Source organism: Mus caroli, chromosome 12, assembly GCF_900094665.2.
Source record: "Mus caroli chromosome 12, CAROLI_EIJ_v1.1, whole genome shotgun sequence".
NCBI classification, from domain to species: Eukaryota; Metazoa; Chordata; class Mammalia; order Rodentia; family Muridae; genus Mus; species Mus caroli.
The window spans coordinates 111735592-111759063 of record NC_034581.1 but is presented as its reverse complement, the minus strand read 5'-3'; the positions used below and the strand labels follow the sequence as shown (position 1 = coordinate 111759063).

General features: G+C 44.6%; 1 protein-coding gene across 1 annotated transcript in view; it reads right to left on the bottom strand.

The window, feature by feature from the left end:
* The window catches only part of Ptprn2 (protein tyrosine phosphatase receptor type N2), a 748763-nt gene that overhangs the window by 397363 nt on the left and 327928 nt on the right, over positions 1-23472 (bottom strand). The window contains exons 6-8 of the mRNA XM_021179074.2: positions 15481-15829; positions 2032-2232; positions 480-520 (exon numbers count right to left, since the gene is read on the bottom strand). Of these exons, the coding sequence (XP_021034733.1) occupies positions 480-520; positions 2032-2232; positions 15481-15829 (591 nt within the window). The remainder of the gene's footprint in view (positions 1-479; positions 521-2031; positions 2233-15480; positions 15830-23472) is intronic.

The window sequence follows — 23472 nt, the reverse complement described above, 5'->3', positions numbered from 1 at the left end:
GGCTGATTAAGCCCTTTCATAAGGCCTAGGCCTTTCTTAAATACTAGATCACCTCTGTGATGAAGAACCTACAACTGTGTGGCTACACAAGACACCAGGGAAGCTGGGACAATGCCAGGTGCTCAGGGGTCTGTGTTTCTCAGCCAGGGGGCCTCAGAAGAAGTATGCAGGACTTAGCAGGTCTACTAGATGGGCCTGCGATGTTCTTATGGGAGAGGGATTCTGAGAATATTAGTTCCCTTTTTTTAATCCACTGTATTTTAATGTCTCTATATAATGACTAATTGTTCATTTATAATCTGAAACATATGTTATTCTATACCTAGGTCTATAGGGTTGTGTGCACAGTCTCCAGTTTTCTCAATGTGAGGATTATGAGGATTTTCCCCGTACTCTTCTAGCATCTAGGAAACTGCATTTTATAAATATAAAGATGATGGATAACAGTATGATTTTAGATCAATATGATGTCATCTTACCTCCTTGTACACTGGGTCATCCACCTCTGATAGTCTGTGATCTGTAGAAGACAGAAGTGTGTTATCCAAGTCCCTGAAAAATGTCCACATGGGTGTCCCAGTGCATGACATGATGACCACACAGAGTCCTCATGTGCACATGAGGTGGAACAGCATGACCACATTTCTATAAACTGCAGAGCAGAGGATGGGTTTGCTAAGCAGACTTAGACACAGCATCACTTGCAGGCAACACTCTGAGCTTCACAGACGGACCTGCCAGCATCTTCAGTGTTTGCCATAGCTCGGAGGACCCCATGCCTCACCACAGTTAATCATTATAAAAGCTGGCAAATCAACCCAAACAACTTCATATTAAAGATCATGTGGGTTGTTACTCTGGCCAATGGGATGCTGCCCTGTTTTTCTTTCTATTGTTGTGAGAAAACAGCATGGCCAGAAGCAACTTGGGAAAGAGTTTATTTCAGATATAGTTTACTACCCATTATTGAGGAAGTCAGGGCAGGAACTCTAGGCAGAAACTGAAGCAGGGATAATGGAGGAAGGCTGCTTTGTAGGCTGGCTAATCATAGCTTGCTCAGCTTGCTTTCTTATACAGCCCCAAAACACCTGACAAGGGTGGCACTACCCACAGTAGACTGCACCCCTCCACGTCAACCATTAATGGAGAAAATACCCTTCAGACTTGTATGTAGGCCAATGTGATGGAGGTATTTTCTCAGTTGAGGTTCCCTCTTCCCAGATGACTCCAACTTGTGTCAAGTTGAGGGAAAAAAACCTAACCAGAACAGATTCCCAAGGGTGTGTAACTCAGGGAACATCCCTCAATTCACAGGGGACTCTAGATCTTCCTGTGTTTGGTTTCCCCTTCTGACACTTGTGACTTGCCTCTGTTCTACTCCACAGGGGAGGGGACTGTACCTCCCATCTGGCTTTCAACAGGATTTTGTATGCCTATCATCTTCAGAGCTCAGAGTCTAAAGGCCTGCCTGCCTTGAGCAGCCACTCCAGATTAAATGGAGCATGATGCTGTCTGCTGCTCCAAGTAGCCAAAGAAGTAGATGCAGACAGTTGAATGAACACTTTTCGGTTTATTGTTTAAATATTTGACAGTGCATACTGGCATGACCCAAACAAAGGCACTCTCCATCACTCCTAGGTTTTCCTAATTCTGAACCTCAGCACGCAGGAGTCAAACCCACTGTCTGAGATCAATTTGCCATTCAACATAATTGCTTGGGTAAGCTTAGTCTGTTAAGAAAGCTTTTAGAGGCAAAAGTTCAAACAGATAAAACTCTTTAATACATATCCATCTCTCCAGCAAAAAGAATGCATTTATGGCCTGGTGAGAAGGATTCCCCCCTCCCTGCAGCTCCCTCTTCTTCTTGTGGTCTTACTACCTCCCTAGATTCCCTCTCCATAGCTTATTCTCCTCTGCATGGCATGGTCTCACTCCTTCTCTAGGCCCCCTCCTCCTCCAGTCCCTCCATATAGCTTTTCCCCTTCCTGTGAACACCCAGATGCAAAGGATCCAAGGAGTAGGGGAGGTCACCTTGAAGCATTGTCTCTGGGGCATCTGTCTGCTCTCTTGGCTGTCCTTCAGCCCCTCTCCCATGGCTTTCTTGGCTTCCCTCTGCAGGATCACTTTGTATGGCTCCAGCAACTGAGTCTGCCTTCTCCTCCTTCATGGGGCCCAGGCGGTCCACTTCAGAGTTCTGCTGCAAATCCTTCAGGAGACTCTGCAGGAGTGTGTCTAAGGGCACAGACAAAAGTCAGAGTTAATGATCTAGGCAGCATAAGAAGTAGCCTGGCTTGGGGGGGTGTGCATGTGAACTTTTCTATGTTTAGCTGGACATAGAGCCCATGGAGAAGGAGGGACTTACTGAGTGCCCAGAGAAGGAGAGAGAAGGTCTCATCAGCAACTACAGATTCAACTAGGGAAGAGGCTCACATCTCATTGAGGATCTTTCAGGTTAGCAACAAACCATTATATCAACAAGAATAAGTGTATCTGTCTCTCCTAGAATAGAAAGCAATTACAGGATGAAGGGAGACTGTGGCTCATACTCTACCCTCACTCTACCTAGTCACTCAGATGCTGCCAAGATGGACAGCTGTCATACGTCTTGAAGCTTATGGAGATAAGCTTCGCCAGGCACTCTGAGCAGTGTGATGATATGTCCTGCATAGATACTGAGCCTGGTGGTCCCTATGCTGAGTGGGAAGTGAGCTCAGAAGGCATGTTCCCCACGCAGCCAGCCAAACCTTTGTTGGGGATGAGTCCATACATGGAGCTCAGGAAATGTTACTGCCTGGGGTGTAGAACCTTCTTCTTGGCTAGGGCCCAGGGGAAGGTTGCCAGGGACATATACTATGCTTGAAGTTCACCAGCCTCTACTCTTTGATAGCTCTAGCTAACATCTATTCAAGGTAGCTGTTGCAGGAACCAACTGTAAGACAGGAAGGTGATGCTTTTTAAAAGACCCTTATATGAGGCATGTTTGAAAATGAATATTCAACACAAATCTATGTTCCCCAGGACCCCAAATAGTCCTCTGACAGTGTGAGAAAGGACAAGTCTCCATGATGAGAGAGATGTGGGCTATATGGATGGGTAGACAGCCTACTTCAACACAGACCTCAACTCTGGGTCCATTTTATGTGTCTGCTTAGGGCTTTGTATTCAACTAACAGTTGCTATGCCATACTTTTACAATGAGAAACAACCACAAAAATATTGTCTGAGACCAAGTGTGTGTTTCTCTATGGGCGTTTCTCATCCCCCCTCTTCCTACCTCCTTCTCACTCCCCTTGCCCTCATTCCTTCTCCTGATCTCCCTCTCTGCTTTGATACAAAGCCCCATTGACTTGGTCCCACAAGTGTCAGACATCCTCCATCACAGACAGATGTGGGTAGGGAAACCAAGGTTCCCTTGCATCTGCCCAGTTTTGCTCCTGAACAACTTCTAGACCTCAGTGTGAGGTTGAGGGCAGGAAAGTTCCCTTAAGCTCAAATGTCTGGAATCATAGGTAGTGTCTGGAATATAAGGATGTAGCAATACTGAGAGGCTGTGACAGCCCCCTGAAGTTTATGTGTAAGCATACCTTGGGTGGACATTCAGGGATAATGCCATGTGAAGGGAGAAGTGCCCAGGGACAAAAGGAGACAGGATGTGCAGTGGAGCATGCTGGGAGTCCCTGTGGCCACTGTCTCATAGAGCCTGATCAGCAGAAACTGGAGACCCACAAGACCGCATCTTCAAGGAAGGGACAGCAAAAGACAGTGCTCATGAAAGAGCAATATCACGAGAGGATCGGGATAATACAGAAGTTTAGCTGGTGCTGGAAAACCCTTTAGAAGGATCTGTCAACTAGTCCAGTTCCTATGTGTACAGAGCCAAGTACAGTGTAGAGTGGCTTGCATACAACGGGAGTTGAAACTTGACCCTGACTTTCAACAAACAAGACAAACTATGACTGAGGATATTCAGGCCCTCTGCATGGGCAGGACACTATCATTTATACAAAGCAGCCTATAAAACAAAAACAAAACAAATGAAACAAAAAATTGTCAGGAAACTAGATATCAATAAAACAAACAAACAAACAAAAATTAAAGTGGGGTGAAGATATAAACAAAGAATTCTCAAGAGGAAACTCAAACATCTGAGAAACACTTAAAGAAGTGTTCAACACCCTTAGGGATTGGGAAATGCCAATCAAAACTAGTTTGAGATTTTTATCTTATACCTGCCATAATGGCTAACTGAGATCAATAAAACAAGTGTCAGCTCATGCTGGCAAGGATGTGAAGAAGGGTGCTCACCCATTGGTAGTGGGATTTTAGACTTAAACATCCACTATGAAAATCAGTGTGGCAGTTCCTTGGGAAGATGAGAATCATCTACCCCAAGATTTAGCTATAGCACTCTTCAGCATATATCTCAAAACCATTTCATCCTACCACAGGGGCATTTGCTCATTGATGTTCATTGCTGGTCTATTCACAAAGCAGAAATTGGAAACAACCTAGATATCCCTCAACAGAAAAATGAATAAAGAAAATGTGGTTCATCTATATAATGGAGTATTGCTCAGTTGAATCCCCCAAACAACCCAGACTGTTGCCAAGACTATAGATTGTTCTCAATAAATTAACAAGGCATTATTAACACCTCCACGATTCATGGAACATAGAAAAGTCAAGCTTTTGCCTACAGACAGCCTTTACCCCTGTGTTCTAACATCTCTAGTATAGAAAGCTACTCGGCATGCTACCAAAAACTAAACATAAACACCAAGGCAGACACAAACCCTTTGTTCTACAATGCTGCCATGACTGCAAGTGGTGTGCAGTGGTGCCACAAAGCTTACGGGAGTAACCAACCAATATCTGATTTGACTCATGGCCCGCTCTACAAGATGGAACCCATACCCCGTACCTGACACTGCTTTGATGATCAATAACCGGAGACTAGATAACTGAAGGACCAAGGTTAAAATCAAATTCTACTATTCTAAAAAAAAAACAAAACCAAACAAACAAAAAGAGTAACAAAAATGACTCCTGATGACATTCTCATAGATCAGTGCCATGTTCAGCCATCATCAGAGAAGCTTCCTCTGCAGTAGATGGGAAGACATACAGTCACCTACAGCCAGACATTATGCAGAGAGCGAGAGGCCTTGGAACACTTAGCCCTAAATCCCTCCCCTTAAAGCTCAAGAAATCCAAGGGAAGAAAAGGCAGCTCATGGGGTCAGAGAATATGGCATCTATTTTGGAGGTACATAAAAAAACAGGGGGCTGTCCATGTAGTTTGAGGGAAGATGAATTCCACAGTTCTTGTTAGAGGTTCAGCAATCACTCACATAGGTAAATACATGTGTTCTTCATCAGAGGTGCCATATTCCCAGAGAGCAGAGAAACAGCAGCTAGACTAGGTATCCACTCAGAGTCAGAGAGGAACAAGGCTGGGGTGGGCAGATGTGCCATAGCTGTACGCTCATGTAACAACACTGCTTTTGTGTCCAGACTCCTCTCCTGCCTGTTGATGGGAGTTAGACATAAGCAGTGCTGTGGAAATGTGCACTCAAGGACACTTGACTGAGAAGGACCAGCACCATCACTGATGATCTCATAGGACAGCCTCACTTCAGAACAGTAACTGTCAGCGGGGTGCATGGGGAACTTGCAAGCTGGGGGTGGTTACCTAAGCACACACCACAAAACTCGTTCCTATGCACAGTTCTGCCTCAACTCTAACAGAATAACAGATTCTAAGTCTGGTGGAGGCCAACTTCTCAAGTATAAGGGAACCCTAGATTTCTTTTTGTAAGAGTTCAGTTTTGGCATCTCTATCTCAACACTTAGATATGACAGCTCAGCTCTGTGTCTCCACCTTCCTGAGGCAACCTGACGGTGCTACCAGTCATAGAGGTCACCTAGATCTACATTGGGTCTCACACCAATCCTTAACTTATTGAAGTAGAAGCATCTGATTCTTACCAATAAGGTATGTAGGCTTTTTGCATTTTCCAGACTTTTCTCCTTTGAGCTAGGGTTGCACATTTCAAGTTTACTGCTCACCTCCTCCTCCCATCAACAGGCAGGAGTGGACTCTGGGCACAAAAGCAGTATAGTTACATGTGGGCAAGCCTGTCACACTAAACACACAGCACACAGAAACCTTCACACCTACTCCATACTCCCAATGCAGAGCAATGTGTACTGTGCCCAGAACCAGAGGGGACTGTGAGACCACTCCACAGATTTTCAGATAAACTGGACTGAGCCCAGCCTATTCTACAGCCCTCTGAGCTCTTGAGGACTCAGATGCTGAATTTGCATGTGCATCACAATATCATGTCTGGTTAATACGAGTCTTACAGCTGAGAGGACAGAAGACGGTGCTCTCGGTCATTCAGACCCCTGGTGTTACAAAGATTGGTATTTTAGAGCCCTTGAAGTGAATTTAAGTTTCAAGACAATTCCCAGTTGTCCTTGCCCTTGTTGACACTCCTCCCTCAGTGAGTTCTCATTGCACTTCTGGTCGCACTGCTATGGAGCCTCTTCTGAACTCTCCAAGCTACTCTAAAAGGGAAGCCTATGGGAACAGTCATGAGTGAGAAGATGCCTTTGTGACTGAACATCTCACTCCAAGAGTGAAAAACAAACAAACAAACAAACAAAAGATGCATGATGTTTTACAGAGTGTCTCTCTCTCACTTCCTTCAGTAGTGGTCACAAGGCCAAGCTCATCATGGTGCGTGCGCGCACACACACCACTTCACCATGAGCAGGAAAGTATCACAGTGTGGCTCATGTCCTTGACAATACTGTGCTCCATTCATATGGGCCTTGCGGACAAGGAAAGCATCCAGCTCTGGAAACTAGCATGCCAACCAGAGAGACTGCAGGTAGTCAAGGGGGAAAGGGTCAGAGAGAGAAATTTAACAAAGATGAAGCTCACCATACAAAAGCTAACCCTAACCCTGCTTGATCTATAGGCACAGAGCTACCAGAATACACAGGCACTAAGGCTATGGAGAGCCACTTACCACTTTTTTGGGGTCAAATAATTCCAGGTCTATATAAGATTCCCTTCTTTCCTTCTAGAGCAGGGACTACGACTTTGGGTCACAAGCATGAATGAAGTTCCTGGAAATCACAATGCCATTCCTGCAGCACTATGCCCCTTAGGGCTGTGGAGCTGGATCATCAAGAGGAAGAGCTGACTAGAAAGGAGGATGAATGCCATGTCCCAAAAGTGACTTCACACAGCTGAAAGAGATGGAACTCCGGCATAGACTTCATAGTCCCACATGAGGGATAGTCTGAGTCTTGTCCCAGAATTCAGGGAGTTTTGATCTCACTGTCACTATTCATTTATTGAACAACAAAAGCCAATAAGGTATATAATGTCATCTGGTGAAGTCATAGCTTAAGGCCTTGGCACATCACAAGCACTGTCTCAGTAATGGGCTAATGATATGGATTGCGTATGCCTCTCAGTGCAAACCTTAACCAAGTAACACAGAAAAACAGTTGAGAGCCCTTAGATGTTCAGCCATGCAAGCCAGCTACAACCTCTCAATATGCCCATTACCCAGATTAATATTGTACTTTGGCACTTGAAGAGATTGTTCAATGGTAAAATACTTGATACTTTTGCAGATAATCCTAGTTCAGTTCCCAGTACCCACACTGTGGTTCACATACATACCAGCTCTAGTACTATGGGATATAACACCCTTTTCTGGCCTCCAGGCCTACACATGGTTCACATACATAAATTCAGGCAAGACACTCATACATATAAAATAAAATAAAACCTAATTTTAAAAAAAGATTATGACTTTTAGTACAATTTTTTTGTCAAAGTATAAGCATGTATATAAAAATAAAATGTGAATTTTGGCCATTAAAGGCAGGCCCCAAGTTCCACTCAACCTCCCATCCACTCAAGTATCCATCCATCCATCCATCCATCCATCCATACACACACACACACACACACACACACACACTCCACCCATCCTTGCAATCTTTATACATCCATCTATCATTAATCTCCACCTACCTACCAACCAATAAACCCAACTAGCTATCCATCTATCTCCATGTATGCATCCATCCTCTGAAGTACTGCGATCACAGGACAGCACCACCACACCTGGCTCACAATATCCTAATGGTTGGCCAGGCATATAAATTAAGTTTGCTTATTGTGATGGTTTGTATATGCTCAGTCCAGGAAGTGGCACTATTAGGAGGTGTGGCCCTGTTGGAGTAGGTGTGACCTTGTTGTAGTGTTGTGTCACTGGGGTGTGGACTTTAAGACCCTCATCCTAGCTGCCTGGAAGCCAGTCTTCTGCTAGCTGACTTCAGATGAATATGTAGAACTCTCATCTCCTGCACCATGCCTGCCTGGATGCTGCCATGCTCTTGCCTTGATGATAATGGACTGAACCTCTGAACCTGTAAGCCATCCCCAATTAAATGTCCTTTAACAGTCCTTATAACAGTTTAAATTGTCCTTATAACAGTTGCCATGGTCATGGTGCCTCTTCACAGCAGTAGAACCCTAACTAAGACACTGACAATATATGCTAAGTCTTTCTAGATTCAAAACATTTTGGGGTGTGTATAGATGTGTGTATGAATGTGCAAGCATGTGTCATAGATGTGTGGTATGCATTCATTTTTATATGTATATATGTGTGTTATATGTATATGGTACACATGATGTTTGTGGTGTGTATGTGTGTCTATGAACAATATTATATCCGTCCATAAAATTATGCCTTAATTTTCAATCTTTTCTTCAGAGGCTGATGCAAGAGGTTCTGGCATTATAGTTCAGTTGGACTATACAACACGTTCATGTCTCAAAACAAAACAAAGGAAACAAGCCCCATGAGATGACCAAGTGACATTTTCCACCACTATTTTTTCCCCATAAAACAGACAGGTATTCAGGATGACTGTCACCTAACCTGTCACACATTTCAGTGTTCATGCAGCAACTTTCTTTCTGGAATTTCAACTAAATAGCCTCCAAACTTTTGCAAAATAATCTGTTTGTAAACGACTGCGTGTATTTCACCCTACAAGCTGACAAGTTGACATAAACAGAAAACCATCTTTCCAAACTTACTATAAATCTTTAAAAAATTCAAAGCCTAAAACTGTTCATTTTTGAAATTATTTTTAGAAATCTGTTACATATTTTTATTATCAAACAAATTAATTTACTGATTTTTTTTAAAGATAAAATCCAAATTATACCTTATCAGAGGTTGGAGCTCGCTGTTTTAACTTTGGAGTCTAAGTTATAAAAGAGAAAGTATAAATTGGATACTTAATAAAATTAATAAAATGTGTAAATGATAGAGGGTAAAAAGTAATTAAAACAATTTCTGGATGTATGTTAAACCTCATTATAAGCACATGGAGTGCAACTGGTATGTGTCCTTGGAATATAGTGTAAAGATGAGTACAGTAACTAAATCAAGAGGCTATGTGTTTGGAAGATACTACCCTCTGCAGGCATGGATACCAGAAGAGGGCCATATATGTGAGTGAGACTCGGCACATGCTCTGAGAGCACTTTCCAAGGCAGGAAAAAACATTTGTAGATGAATGATAGCTTTTTAGTTCTAGTGACCATCAACAGCCAAACAGCCCAATCTGCATAAGTGATCCCTTCCCCAGGGCTTCCACAAGTACAGGGCAAGTGTCTTCCATCCTCAACCTGCAGAACCTTTCCTAGGAGCTCAAAAATAAAAGGCTTGACTTCTAGGATGATGCTACCTCATTCTCAGGTCAGCTGTGTTGCCCAAGACGCTGATGTGACATTTCCTAATGCCTGCCCCTAGTCCAGAAATTCCTGAGAATCCCTGAAAAGACCAAAACTAGGTCCTACACTAGTTCTGCTATTCACACTGTCAGGAGTACCTGCTGCTACAGGCAAGTTAGTCGTTCAGGGCTCCCAAACATAAACAACCAATGGAATTTGCTCTTCCAGACAAGTATCACCACTTGGAAAAGCAACTTGTTTTAGAGTCACCAGACCCAGGTCAAGCCTCGCTCTGCCATGCATGCCCCTGGGATCCTGAACCCTCTCAGTGCTTTTTACCCAAATGAGGTTTTGAGAAAGTTGGATGCAAGGAATCAGGGAGGTTAGCTTTCATGTGGCCAGCACTCGGCATGGCCATCCGGAAGGTGCTTTTCTCACCTTCTGCTCTGACTTACAACCTTTCAGAAGCAAACTCTCCAATGGTCCCCATCAAGTTCTTTCTCATCTCATCAAAAGAGGGAGGAAATATGGTGGCAGTATGGAAGTGCACACTGCCATCCATGGTCCTGTGCTCTGAAGATGAAGGTCACATCAAAGGAGACATGACCAACAGCTATGTCCACAGCTGTGGTGGAGCTATAAAACAGACACCTCCATCTTCCAGGTGAAATAAGTGTAGCTTCTACAAGTGCTACATCAAAGAATGAATTTCCCCATGTGTGCATATAGTGAATTATAGCTTATGAGCACTTGAGGGGTACTGTGAAAGGTTCTAGGTTGCTGTCTAGCAAAAAAGGGAGTCCGTAACATAAAATGGAAGCCATCTCCACATAACTGCTATGAAGTATGCACTAGGCATCTTCTGTCTACACTATCACATAGGCATCATTGTCAACCTCTTAAAGGGTTGTACTGAAAAAATGCTTATCTAAAAGCCCAGCTGCCCTGCTGGAAGATGGAGTACAGCTCAGCACAATCAAATGCCATCAAAGTAGATCTGCCTCTGTTCTGTCCATTGAACTACACATCGCCGAGCTCTGGCTAGCTCATAATGACATTTTAAGTAGCTTTCAATGCTTTGTGTGAGCTCTAGCAGGGCAATTACATGAAATGTCAGAACATCAAATATGTAGTCCTGGAATAGGAGATCACCTCACAATGACTCTGTATGCACAGCTGTGCAGGCCTGACCCACTAAAATTATATGTCTTTGCAGGGTGGCTCAAACAAAACGTTACATGCTTTAGTGAGTGAGTGATAGCATGCAGAGGGTTCACTGCAAACCTGCTTCGGTGAGCAAGATGTGAAATACACATAACAGCATTTGCTCTGTAGTAAACAGTAGTATACAGGAAGGATGTTTTAGTCACATCCATACTTATCTTACTTCTTAAATCATCCTCATTCCACCTTTGCTATTCCTCAACTTCAGCATCCTCCACATCTTCATCATCATTCCTTACTGTCACCATCACCAGCATCCTAACTGTCACCACCTTCACCACCATCATCATCACCACCACCACCACCACCACCACCATCATCATCCTTACTATCAGCCTCACTTTCACTACCCCACATCCACCATTCTTACCTTCAGTACCACCCTTACCATCACTGTCACCATAACAACCACCTTTACCAGCATCCCTACCATTCCAACATTATCATCCTCACCATGATCGCCACTGATCTTGCTTCCATCTTAACCACCTTTACCATCCTCATGACCAATGTCCTTACAATCTTCATCATCACCATGACCACCATCACCCTTTAATATCCCACACCACCTTAATTATTGTTTCATTATCACCATGGACATCTCTATAATGACCCCCATCATCACCACCACCACCACCACCATCATCACTACCACCACCACTACTGTCATCATCAGGTCTAAAACTCTCATCATCCTGAAGAATTGACCATGCCTCTTATATGAAAGACACATAGTCCATTTGATTGCTGAACTCCATTTAAATGTTGCTTATTTTCAAAAGATTCAGAAAAAAAGTTATTATTTTATTCTCTCTTCACCTGGGTTTCTACATCAGTGTATTGTCTGAATCCACTGAAAACAATCCAACAATGGTAAAATGTGCTGTCTACAGTTTGAGGGGTGTATTACAGTTAAGTGTCATTCATTTCTCAGAGGTAAGTATATGAGAAGTGCCCCAGATGCATGCTGGGACAGACACCCATTGTTTTTAGGGTGTGTTTCATAAGACTCTCCATTCAAGCAGTCTATCTTCTCATTTCTTGTGGTTATGAGAGAAGGAAGGAGAAAGTATTACATATGTGGCTTTGGTAAGGATGAGAAAGTAGAAGCCAAACAGCTCTGTGTGAGTGCATGCCTGTGTGTATGTGTAGATGCACTACTAGAGGGGAGTTGCTCTGTCACTTTCTGTTTTGTTGTCTTAAGACAGTTTCTCACTAAACCTGGAGTTAGGTCACTTGGCTCCAGTCATCCTCCTGTCTGCTCCTACAGTGCGGGTTTACAGGAACATCATGGCCATTCCCAGGTTTTCAGTGGATGCTGGCATCTGACTTCAGGTCCTTATGCTTGTGCAGTAAGAACTCTTACACAATAAGCCATCTGGCTAGCCCTTCAGCTTAAAACAAAGCAAAACAGCAACAACAACAAAAATGGATACAGAACTTTATGCCACTTAAGTTTTTGTCCAGGGACAGGAGAAAGCTAGTCCAAGTGAAAGAGTAAAAAGACAAGTCATGTGGACCGCTACTACCTAGTGGCAGAACTCAGCAAAGAGCCTTGGAAGTCCTGTGAAGTGTGGGGACCTCCCATGTCTCCTGGGGGAAGTAGGATGACCCTCGTGTATCTGTTATGCAAATGTGTACACTTGTTATGTTTGCAGTGGGTTAGGCACACAACCAACAGTCTTTTACCAAGGCCCATTCCTGGCATTAGAGGTTTCACTTGATGGTGTAGGGTGTCTAACTGGGGCATTGTCGGCTCTGTTGTATGGTAACTGCATATTCACATATAAAAAGGGATCAAAACTGTGATTTAATGGCCAAAGTCCAGGAGCTGTTAACCAGAGCAGAAAACTGAATAGCGTTTAGTTGATATTTAGGCAGCTGGTTCTTGGTGAATCCAGCTTTCCCTGAAGTGATCCAGGTGTTTGCTCCAGTACCATTAACCTCTGAGGTATTTTTTTTCTCTCTCCTGGAAATTGAAGTTGATGACAACACAGCTTTTGAAGGCTGAATGAGCAGTGCTTGGGATAATTTGCAGATGTGTCCACTCATTCATTCACCCAGCGAGCAATGCAACTGTCCAAGCTAGTCCCAGGACACGACAGGAGAGCATGGTGTCCTGCCTTCTATGAGCCCATGGGCCACAATGGGGATTGGGGACACTCACTACAAATCCACCTGAATATTTTAAGGAGATGATTGGGTTGGAGTGTTTTTTTCTAGAATGGGCTCAGAAAACAAAGGGACTGAGGATCTTTCCAGTTTGTGAGTTGTATATTAATGATAAAGCCAGAACCTGCCATAAGGGGTAGGTGTTCCACTCCACCAGCAAACTTAAAAGAGACAAGGGCCGGGCAGTGGGCAGTACCCAGAAGCACAAAGCACCTCCACAAATGCCTAAGGTCTAACAAGAACTGTCATATGCCAGGCACAGAGCAGAAATAGTTAAACACCACTGGGATACAATTAACAAAAATGTACAATATGATAAACTCCTTCAGAAAACTGACCTGGCTGCTGAGAAAAACTACCGCAGACAAGAATGAGGAAAAGCCTAGATATTTCCAGAAGCCCAAGGCCTACATAGGCCCTGTTGTGAGAGCCATTATGCAGTTGGGAAAGGTGAGCCCTGAAAAGACACTCTGTGGCCCTGTCACTATGAACACTCATGTGCAATGATGCCACTGTGGTTGGGACCATACATTGGTCCTTATCTCTCTCTACCATATTGGAGCATGGGCAGGTACAATAACAGTGACTGAGTTCAGTTCAAAATCACGTGGGAAGGGTGGGGGTGCAGAAGCATGGGGACCCAGGCCATGTGCTGAAGCTGCTGTGACATGCACAGGGTTCCCCACCCAGTATGGTTTTGTTGTTGGTGTTGGTAGTGATGGTGGTGGTGGTGGTGGTGTGTGTGTGTGTTTAGCATTTTATGTGGTGCTTTTAAAAGCATGCAGTGAGGTTAAGAAGACCATTCGTACAGCAGTTTGGGAAAGTAGACTGCACACTGGGCAAGCAGCGGGACCACAGAGCCATGGAGACTGTAGGTGGGGGCACTCTATCCACAAGCATCCCATTTTCCAGTTAGATTTTCATCCACTGGTAGAAAAATGGTATCTCCCTCTTTTCCGCTCTAATCACTGTGGCGGAGTCCAGCAATAAATGGGATTTTTATTTTTTAGGTTGGGGAGATGGGAAAAGAAATAGAGTAAGGGGAGTCAGAGAGAAGAGGAAGGCCCTATATGACCATAGAGGAGAAACAGCAGGGGACACAGAAAAGGCATGGGCATCTCCCCTTAGCAGACTTACTGAGGTAATGGGCAAAGATCAAGTTTACTATCTATATGCAAAGACAGGAGGCTGTGCAGACAAGTGAGGCCAGTTAAGAGAGTCCAGGAGCTGGGGAGGTACAGAAGACCATATGGTCAAGATAAGGGGTCCCTAAAAGTGCCGGTGCTATAAAATCACCAGCACAGGCACAACACTGTAAGGGAAGACCAGCTGTTGGCTACATACAGTCCTCTTAGCAAACACAGAGTGTGTATGCAATATCTCTAGTGGGCATACCGCCTGGTTCATGCATGCTGTCCCTCAATCAGCAATGAGAAGGAAATATTCTTAATGGCCATGTGGTAACTGCATTCCTGAAAATGTTAACAATGTTCTAACAGGCAAGGGAAACGTGCAAATGAGGCTGCCTGTCTGGAAAGCAGTGGCGAGAACCAGGACTGTCGATGAAAAGTGAGCTTTGCTCACAGCTGACAAGCACTGCCACAGTGGCCCTCAGCTGACTCCTCAGGGTTCTGTCTGCTTAGCTGTAGGATCCACGTGTCTCTATTGGTAGAGGCACAGCATAATATGTCTGCTTTGAGATAGTCTTACAGACGGTTATTAGAAAGCAAAAGGACTAGAACATTCTATAAGTGATAAAGGAGCAGGATCCAGCAAGCACCCAAGCTGCCATCCCTCTATAGATAGCCCCCACTTCCCTATAGACAGGCACACAGGTTCACCACTCTTACCATAAAACTGAAAACCACAGCATTGATAAGGGCCACACTAAGGTCTACACTATCCACCACTGCATTGTGGATGGTGCTAACTGTAGACTGGACACCTCTGAGGATTAATTACTCAACCATATCTGGAGGTTAGCCATAAATTTGGCCTCCTAGAATGACATGACATGGAACACCTGACAGCATTCCTAGTCTGTGCTGGAAAACACAGGACAGATGGCACAGTCCAAGGTTCAGTCTTAAAGGGTAAGAGCTAAGCCAGTCATCTATACCCTGAGTGCTTGCCTCCTCTCCAGCTATTGAGGGTATCCTCATGGCAGGATTCCTCTCTGCAATGGGGGACTCTGAACCCACATAAGGTCGCTTTGTCACACTGTGTCTACAACAGGCATGTGATGGAAATACCCTCCAAGAAGAAATCATCAATACAGTGAGAGTGGGCCATCAAAATACTCACCATCATCCACGCTGGGGGAGTCTTTGGAGTCTCCAGGAGATGGAGGCCATCTCTGAGACAAAGCAGTTGCTGAGAATGGCCTTGGTGCTCTCGCAGAACTATGTACAAGGTACCGTGGCTCTGGGTCATTTTCTCCAGGAAGCCTCTGAGCAGTGTAGGCACCCAGTGCTGCAATCAGCTTCTGTTTGTCTATGTCGCCGTCTACCTTGGGGCTGAGCTCATCTGGCTGGAGCCGGCTGAGGGGCCGCAGAAGGTTATCAGGATACTTGATCCGGGTTGCTGGAGGATAGGTCAGTGCTGATGTGTGGGCCACGTAGGTCAGGATGTTCTCAGGGGAAGAGTTCTCACCCTAGAGAAAAAGAAGAGATGAAGTAAGGTTAGGTCTTCACCATCAACCACCCATGCCCAATGGCAGAAAGCTTCTCTGATGTATGAGCCTTGTTGAATGGCTAAGCTCCACACTTCTTAGTTACCAAGGCAATGGTTTTTACGTAGCACTTTCTAGAGATGCAGCAGGCCATGAAATCACACAATCCTGTGGTTTTTAGTGGGTTCACAGATGTGCAAACATCACCACTAAATAATCTCGTAACATCGCCTCATCAGAACATTGTTCAGGTTCCCATTCTTCTCTCATCACCCCAGGCAACCAGTTTTACTTTATGCACCTGAGAGTGTGTTCCTCTGCAGACATTTCTGTAAATGGAACCTTATAGCATGTAACCATTTGCATCTGGCCTACTTCATGGCATGTGCCAAGGTCCCCCCTTCCTGTTTTAGGCTGAGTGAGTCTCCTCTGTGTATTGTTACCACATTCTGCTTATTCATAGATCACATGGTAGACATCTAGTCTTCCACTTTGTGCTACTTTGAATAATGCTATTATTAAATAACTGTATGCTGCCAAGTCTGGAAGATGGACAAATGTTGGTGCATATAAGTCTAAGAGATGAATTCACAGGGTCATGTTATCATTATATTTAACACTGTGCAAAAGGTGCCAGCTTCTTTTGTAGCTCTGTCAAACAAAGAATTGGGCTCGGAGTCTCTTCAACACTGTCATTTTATTATCCCTATAGTTACTTATACCAGCCATGCTTGTGGCTGGGAAGTACCATATCGTCATGTTTTGTGGTTGTTTTGTTTTTATTGCATCCCTCTGGTGGCTATTGATGTTGAGAAATCTTATGTGCACAGTGGCCATGTGTACATCTTTTCTGGAGAAATATTAGAATCGGCTGCTTGTGCCAGTGTTCTCTGTGACTCGAGAGCATAGCTTTCTTGTAAACACAACTCCCCTTCAATAGAGATTGTCTGGAGCCACTTCTTTCCCCAGATCTGACTATTCACTGAAGTGAGTCTCACTCCTACTCTTTATGCACCGATGTCCTATACTGCAATGTTGCTGGAGCACATTATCACATACTGCACTGTTATTCACTAGTTTGTTCTCCACTTGACATGGCCCCTCGAATCCAGGAGAACATGTCTTCTCTACGCTTTCTGTAACTAGAACAATGAAGGTCCATTACCTGAGCATGGTATGAAATGGTAGGCATCTCATGATTCTACTCTGACAAATGACCTCACCAACATTCCACAGACATACACAGTACATTCCAATTTTGAGATCATCAAAACAAAGAAGGTTGTTCTGGAAGCCTACTGAGAGATACCTTGATGGTAGGGAAGGTCCAAGGGTCCCACCCTCACACATATTTTCAAACTGCATTCCTTGGTATCTTTTGCCTTTATGCTTAGAGCACATGATCTATCTAAGTTAAGGGGAACAGCTCTGGATGAGGTTTGCAGACATAAATGTCATTAATGTAAGTATCTTAGACTCTTGCATGTGGTAATGTCCAAGCAAGAGTGAATGAGAGCATGGGAGTGAGGAGGGACAGACAGAGGCAGAGGTAGAGACAGAAGGACAGAGACAGAGAAAATTACTGCTGGGTGTATACAGATGTGCATGTGCATAGGAGACCAGAAGGTAGCATTATGTGTCTTCTATTATTCTCTGGTTTGGTATTTTGAGACAAAATTCTCACTGAACATGGACCTCATTAATTTGGCAAGGCTAGCTGGCCCGAAATCCTCAAGGGTGCTCCTGTCTCTTCCTGCTCTTCTTTGGAATGTGTCATCATGCCTGGCTTTTACAGGAGTGCTGGGCACCTGAATTCAGGTCCTGATGCTCAGGCTTAAGGTTAGGGTGACCAAGCTTAAGGTTAGGGGCAAGTTTTTCTACAGTAAGCTGAAAGTTGGGAAATGTTTGACATGGGTCCAGTTGCAGCTCCTGTGAAGGAATTTGAACAGATCACTACACCTTTTGGAAGTTACTTCTTCTGATGAAGGAGTTTCAACATTACCTCTTCGATTCTTTTTCTGCTGTTGTTATTGTTTCCAAAATGACATAACTCTATCGTCTAAATGGTTTAGTTTTTGTGCAAGTCAAGCTGCAATCAGTTGTTCTTTTAGAAAATAAAAAGTCAGAAGAGGAGGGGCTTGCGAGCAAGAATACTGCCAAGAGAGCAGCCCTCCAGTCATACCCCACAAGTCAGGTGAAGGAGTCAGCTGCAGGCTCTGCTGCTCCTCTCCAGGAAACTGTCTGCACACCGGGTCAGGTCACTACACCAGAGGCTGGGCCCTCATCCGAATGCTCATTAATGTGCCTGCAGCATCCTTTCCTCTCTCTGATGCAGCCTGACGGCTCTACTCAGAGGATCTCTAATTAGCGCCTCACATTGGACAGCTCCAGGGAGAGACACCAGGCTTAGTCCAACATCTGTGCAGCAGGCTGGGACCGACAATCTGCTTTCAGTGTTTACACTCTGACTCAAATTAAGGGGAAGAGGAGGAAAGAGCATTCCAACATACAGCACAAATCAGAAACTCTGGGGAAAAAAATTGCAGAAAATGTTGGTTCCCAGTATCCCACTCCCTCATCCCACGTAATGGCTTTGACACTCTGTTGCCCTCAAAGGAGGCAACTACAACCCTAAAGGCAGGTGACAATACCAGAAGGGGACTTGTTCTTTGGTGACTCAAAGTAGGGGGTCTATTCTAGACTCACCCTGACACAAGCTCCAGAATAACTGAGCATTAATCATATGTAACTGGACAGACATGGCAGACATCCCTTGGCTACTGCTTCCACCATTGCTTTAATCACTGAGCCTCTGACAGTCAGACACTCAAGGAGGTTGTGGAGGAGAGCTCCACTTGTTCTCTTCCTTCCACCTTCTCTTTCACTCAGAGTTTAAAATTACAGACGTTTCCACAGTCTCTTCTACCTCGAAGAAGTTTTGAATCTCAACCTATCAATAACAAGATGTTTCCAGGAGTAATATTGGGTAATCTGGAAAAAACCTGAAGATTAACAACCTAGAATCAAGAAGACTCACTGGTCTGTTTCCAAATCAAGGTGGGCACTTGTGGCGTGAGAAGTTTCCAATCATATGGAGGGCCCAGTTAGGGTGTTGGGTGAGGACCACCGGGAGGTATAACGTCACTGAGACTATTCCCAGAATTCTCTGAGATTCAACAGGAGAGACTTTCTTCTAGGCACACACCTTACTCAACCATCACTGTATGGGAAAAGGCAGAGCCACTCACCACAGTGAGAAATTAACAGGAAAGAGGGCACACCAGGAAGGTAAGTGCAACTGCTGACATGGCTCTGTGCACTACACAGCTCTGAACCTCCCATCTGATTTCTTGAGCTGTACTGTTACAACCTGGAAAACCAGAAAATAAAAGATCTCCCTTTCTTTGAAAGTGGATTTAAAGATTAGGAATACAAATGGCAGATGTGCCTAGATTAACAGAGGACCCTGAGGAAGAATGTGGTGATGCTACTGTCCAACCATGCTGTCAGCATCAGCATCCTCACCAGCATCAGCATCCTCACCAGCATCAGCATCCTCACTAGCGGCAGCAGCACCCCAGCAGCATCCACAGCATCCCATCTGTGAGCATCACTCCATATAGCATCAGCATCCTCACCACCAGCAGCATCCTCACCAGAAGCAGCAGCACCCCAGAACCATCTACAGCATCCCACCTGTGAGCATTACCCCATATAGCATCAGCATTGGCAACAGCAGCAGCATCCCTACTATCAGCAGCATCCTCACCACCAGCATTGCTCTTGCCACTTTGTGCTGACCTTCTGGTGACTTTCTAGTGAAAAGAATAACTATAACATGGCCCTATCTTCAAACAGCTTGAAGATCAACTGACAAGCTAGGTCAGAGAAACCGATGGCAAATTAATACCACACTATACAGAGGTTCAGAAAAGAAATATTCTTCGGAATGGAGTGATTGCATTCAATGTGGCTGGTCAGAGCTGAAGCCTGCCTCATTTGCCCACTTTCCCAGGTTGTTGAGACAGTAGCTCCCCTTGCTGTTAGCTTTTCAGGCTATAGTGTTAGAGGCAACATCAAGCTTCCTTCTTAGACCAGTGTGCCTCTCTTAGAGCCCATACCCAATCTCTGCTTGTATAACTATTGTTCAGACTGACAGGAAGGCCCAAAGGGCCTGGGAGTCAGACAGGACACTCTATAGACAGAAACTCATCGACACACTGGCCACTCAGCTCTTTAGATATTCTCTTAGCCAAGGATCCACAATAAACCAGGAAACTTAAATCAAGACCCTGTTGGCCACATAACACACATCTTTTCTGGTGTGCCCAAAGGCAGTTGTTGACAGTCCTGTTGATCAAGATGTAGCCTCTGGCCTGACATAACAGTGGGGGAGGGGTCATGTCCAAGGCTTCTTAATGAGATGGCCTCATAGCAAGACACACTGGATCTCTGGTTGCCAAGGAAATAAAGGAAGGCACCAGCCATCCAGCACTGATCACTGGTAGAAGGCCATTTAGCCATGGGAACCGTGGAGAATGGTGTTTTTCTTTTCTCTGTCTTTTTGTCAGTTTGTCACAGATCTCTGTCTGTCTGCCTACCTTTCTCGACTTGTCTGACCCATCCCTGTCCCTGTGTGTGTGTATGTGTGTGTGTGTGTCTACCTCTCTCTGTGTGTCTCAATCTCTGTATCTTTGTGTATTTCTCTCTTCACCTTTGTGTTTGTATGTCTCTCTAGACCTATCTCTTTCCTCTCCCTGTCTCTCTATACTTGATTCATTCTCTCGCTGTCTCTCTGTCTCTCTCGGTCTCTCTCTGTCTCTCTCTGTCTCTCTGTCTCTCTCTCTGTCTCTCTCTGTCTCTGTCTCTCTCTGTCTCTGTCTCTGTCTCTGTCTCTCTCTGTCTCTCTCTTTGTCTCTCTGTCTCTCTCTTTGTCCCTTTCTGTCTACCTCTCTCTCTATCTCTCTCTGTGTCTCTCTCTGTGTCTATCACTCTCTCTGTCTCTCTTTCTGTCTCTCTCTGTTTCTATCTCTGTCTCTCTCTGTCTCTCTCACTCTGTCTCTGTCTCTCTCTTTGTCTCTGTCTCTCTCTGTGTCTCTCCATGTGTTTCTCTGTGTCTCTCTCTCTCTCTCTCTCTCTCTCTCTCTCTCTCTCTCTCTGTCTCTCTCTCTCTCTCTCTCTCTCTCCCACTCTCTATTTCTTGATCTATGCCTCACCATCCAGAGGTGTCAATTTCCAGTAGAGCTCTGGCTTTGTGGCACCTACTGTGTGTAGCTCTTCCTGCCTTCATAAAGACACAGGGATACAGCACTGCTGCCTTCAGGAAAGGGAAGAAGTCTCCTGCATGTTGTTGTACTCCATTGTGGAGATGATGGGATCCTACTAGGAGAAACCAGCGCTCAAAATGCTCACGTTTCACAAACCTGTGAAGTTGTAGGGCCACAGGATGATAAACTGAGGGTCATGTAACCTCACAGGAAGTTAAGTGGGACTGTGTAAATGGATACTGACCTGGGCCTCTGCAGATGACTTAACCTGTAGGTTCAGAAGCCTTCCAAAAGGAAAAAGATGCACAACACAGACGTGGCTACTTCTTGCATGCTACATGTGAGAATGATTCACCCTGCTCCCTGTCATCCCATCCATTCTATGTCTAGCTCACACTTTGCCTTCCCCACTTTGGAACCTGAAGCCTCCTACCAGGATAAAAACAAAAAGCCTGGGAAGCTCCCACACAGTTGACTAGACAGCCATGCCATAGACAGTAGTAGAAAACCCACAAAGCACCCTGGCTTTACAATCTGACTGCCTAGCTTCCCTGGGCTGCCCATCTTCACTCTGGATGAGATACAATCACATCACCCCACAGACAAGCACATGAGTGTCACACATTCACAGTGTGAGGCAGCACAGCTGAGGTCGCAGAGTCTTACTGCACACAGACAAAGCATTCTTTCTCTGAGAACCTGGTATGAAAAGAGGGATAAATTATGCTTGAAAATGAAGTTCAGTAATTTTGGTTTAAGGATGAAATGAAAATCAAGATCAGGCCTGACAAGAATTCCAGGGCTGTGAATTCAGTTCTATTAGTAAGTAACTGTTTGAAAGTGACATTTTGTAGCCTGTGGCTATACCACTCTGAAAATACCACAACCACACCCATCTAAAGGTGGGCATCCTTGTCCTTGATGGATTATGCATTTACAGCTAGCCTCTTCTTCCAGCAGAGCAGCTATCCCTGACATCAGGGAGAGGAATTCAGCTGTCCACAATGAGGAGAAAACAGAGAGGCAAAGGCCTGAGTCTAAATCCTCAGAAACTCCTTGTGGCTGTCACATCACAGGCTTTGGCTCACTGGCTGCACATGGGAGCTGTGTGGGTAGATTTATTGTCCCATGAGCCCTCCTGACTTCCTATACCATGGAATGCTTGTTCAGAGAGCTCACTGTCTCTGTGGTGTTTGGTGAAGGGTAGGCAATTGGTAGACAGGAGGAAGTAAGAAATGGCACTCAGGAATTGTGGGCTCCAGATTCCTTACTGTATTAGGTACCACTGTGTGGACTGAAGATAGTACCTAGCCTAAGACAGCTCCCTGGATGTGGAAAGGCAGCACTTTGGTCCAGGGACAGCTTCCCCTGAATGTTAGTATAGTACTAAGCCAATGGACAGCTCCCTAAAACTGTGAAGACAGCACTTAGGTCTACAAACAGCTCCCCTAGAGTTTAAGGACATCAACTAGCTTGGGGACAGCTCCACAGAGCCTGGCTTCCTGCCAATCAATAGAGAAACACTAATGAGAGCAGGTTTAAAATATAAAAATCAAATGAACATTATGACATGCATGCAAAGTGCTGTCCATCCTTAGCTCTGTGCTGACAACAAAGACAGAAGATGCATCCCCAAACACTGCCTCCCATGAGGCACCTCTTCAGACATGGCTGGCTGCAAAGTGGGCCTGTGGTAGACATGCATGTTATTTCTGGCTAGGTAACATCTGTGAATCTGCCATGAGGCACCAGTTATTGCTTACAACTACACATATACACACAGAGAGACAGACACACACACACACACACAAAGACACATATACAGAGAGAGACAGATACAAATGCATAGACATGCAGACAAACAAACACAACACGTATGCACATAGATACACACACACACATGCACACACACACAAAGACACATACACATATATACACACAGAGAGACAGAAACACATGTATACACATATGCAGACAAACAGACACACACACACACACTCACACAGAGCTGGCTTGCTATGTAGCTGAAGATGATCTTAAACTTCTGATTCTCGTGTCTTCAATTCCCAAGTCCTTAGATCACAGGCAAATGCCACTATGCCCATCTTAGAATATGAGTCTTGATCTTGTGGACATACAGAGTAGAGTTGTTGGTCTTAGAATGAACAATCCTACCCAGAAGAAACAACCAAGTCATGGTTGTAACAGTTGTTACTCTCATGAACATGAAGGTATCTTACTGCACATCCCCAGCAGAGTTGACATCATAATGTTTATATTTTTAGTTATCCTTTAAATTTTCACATATTTATACATTATTTTTTGATCATATCCATGCATCATCATCATTATGTCCAA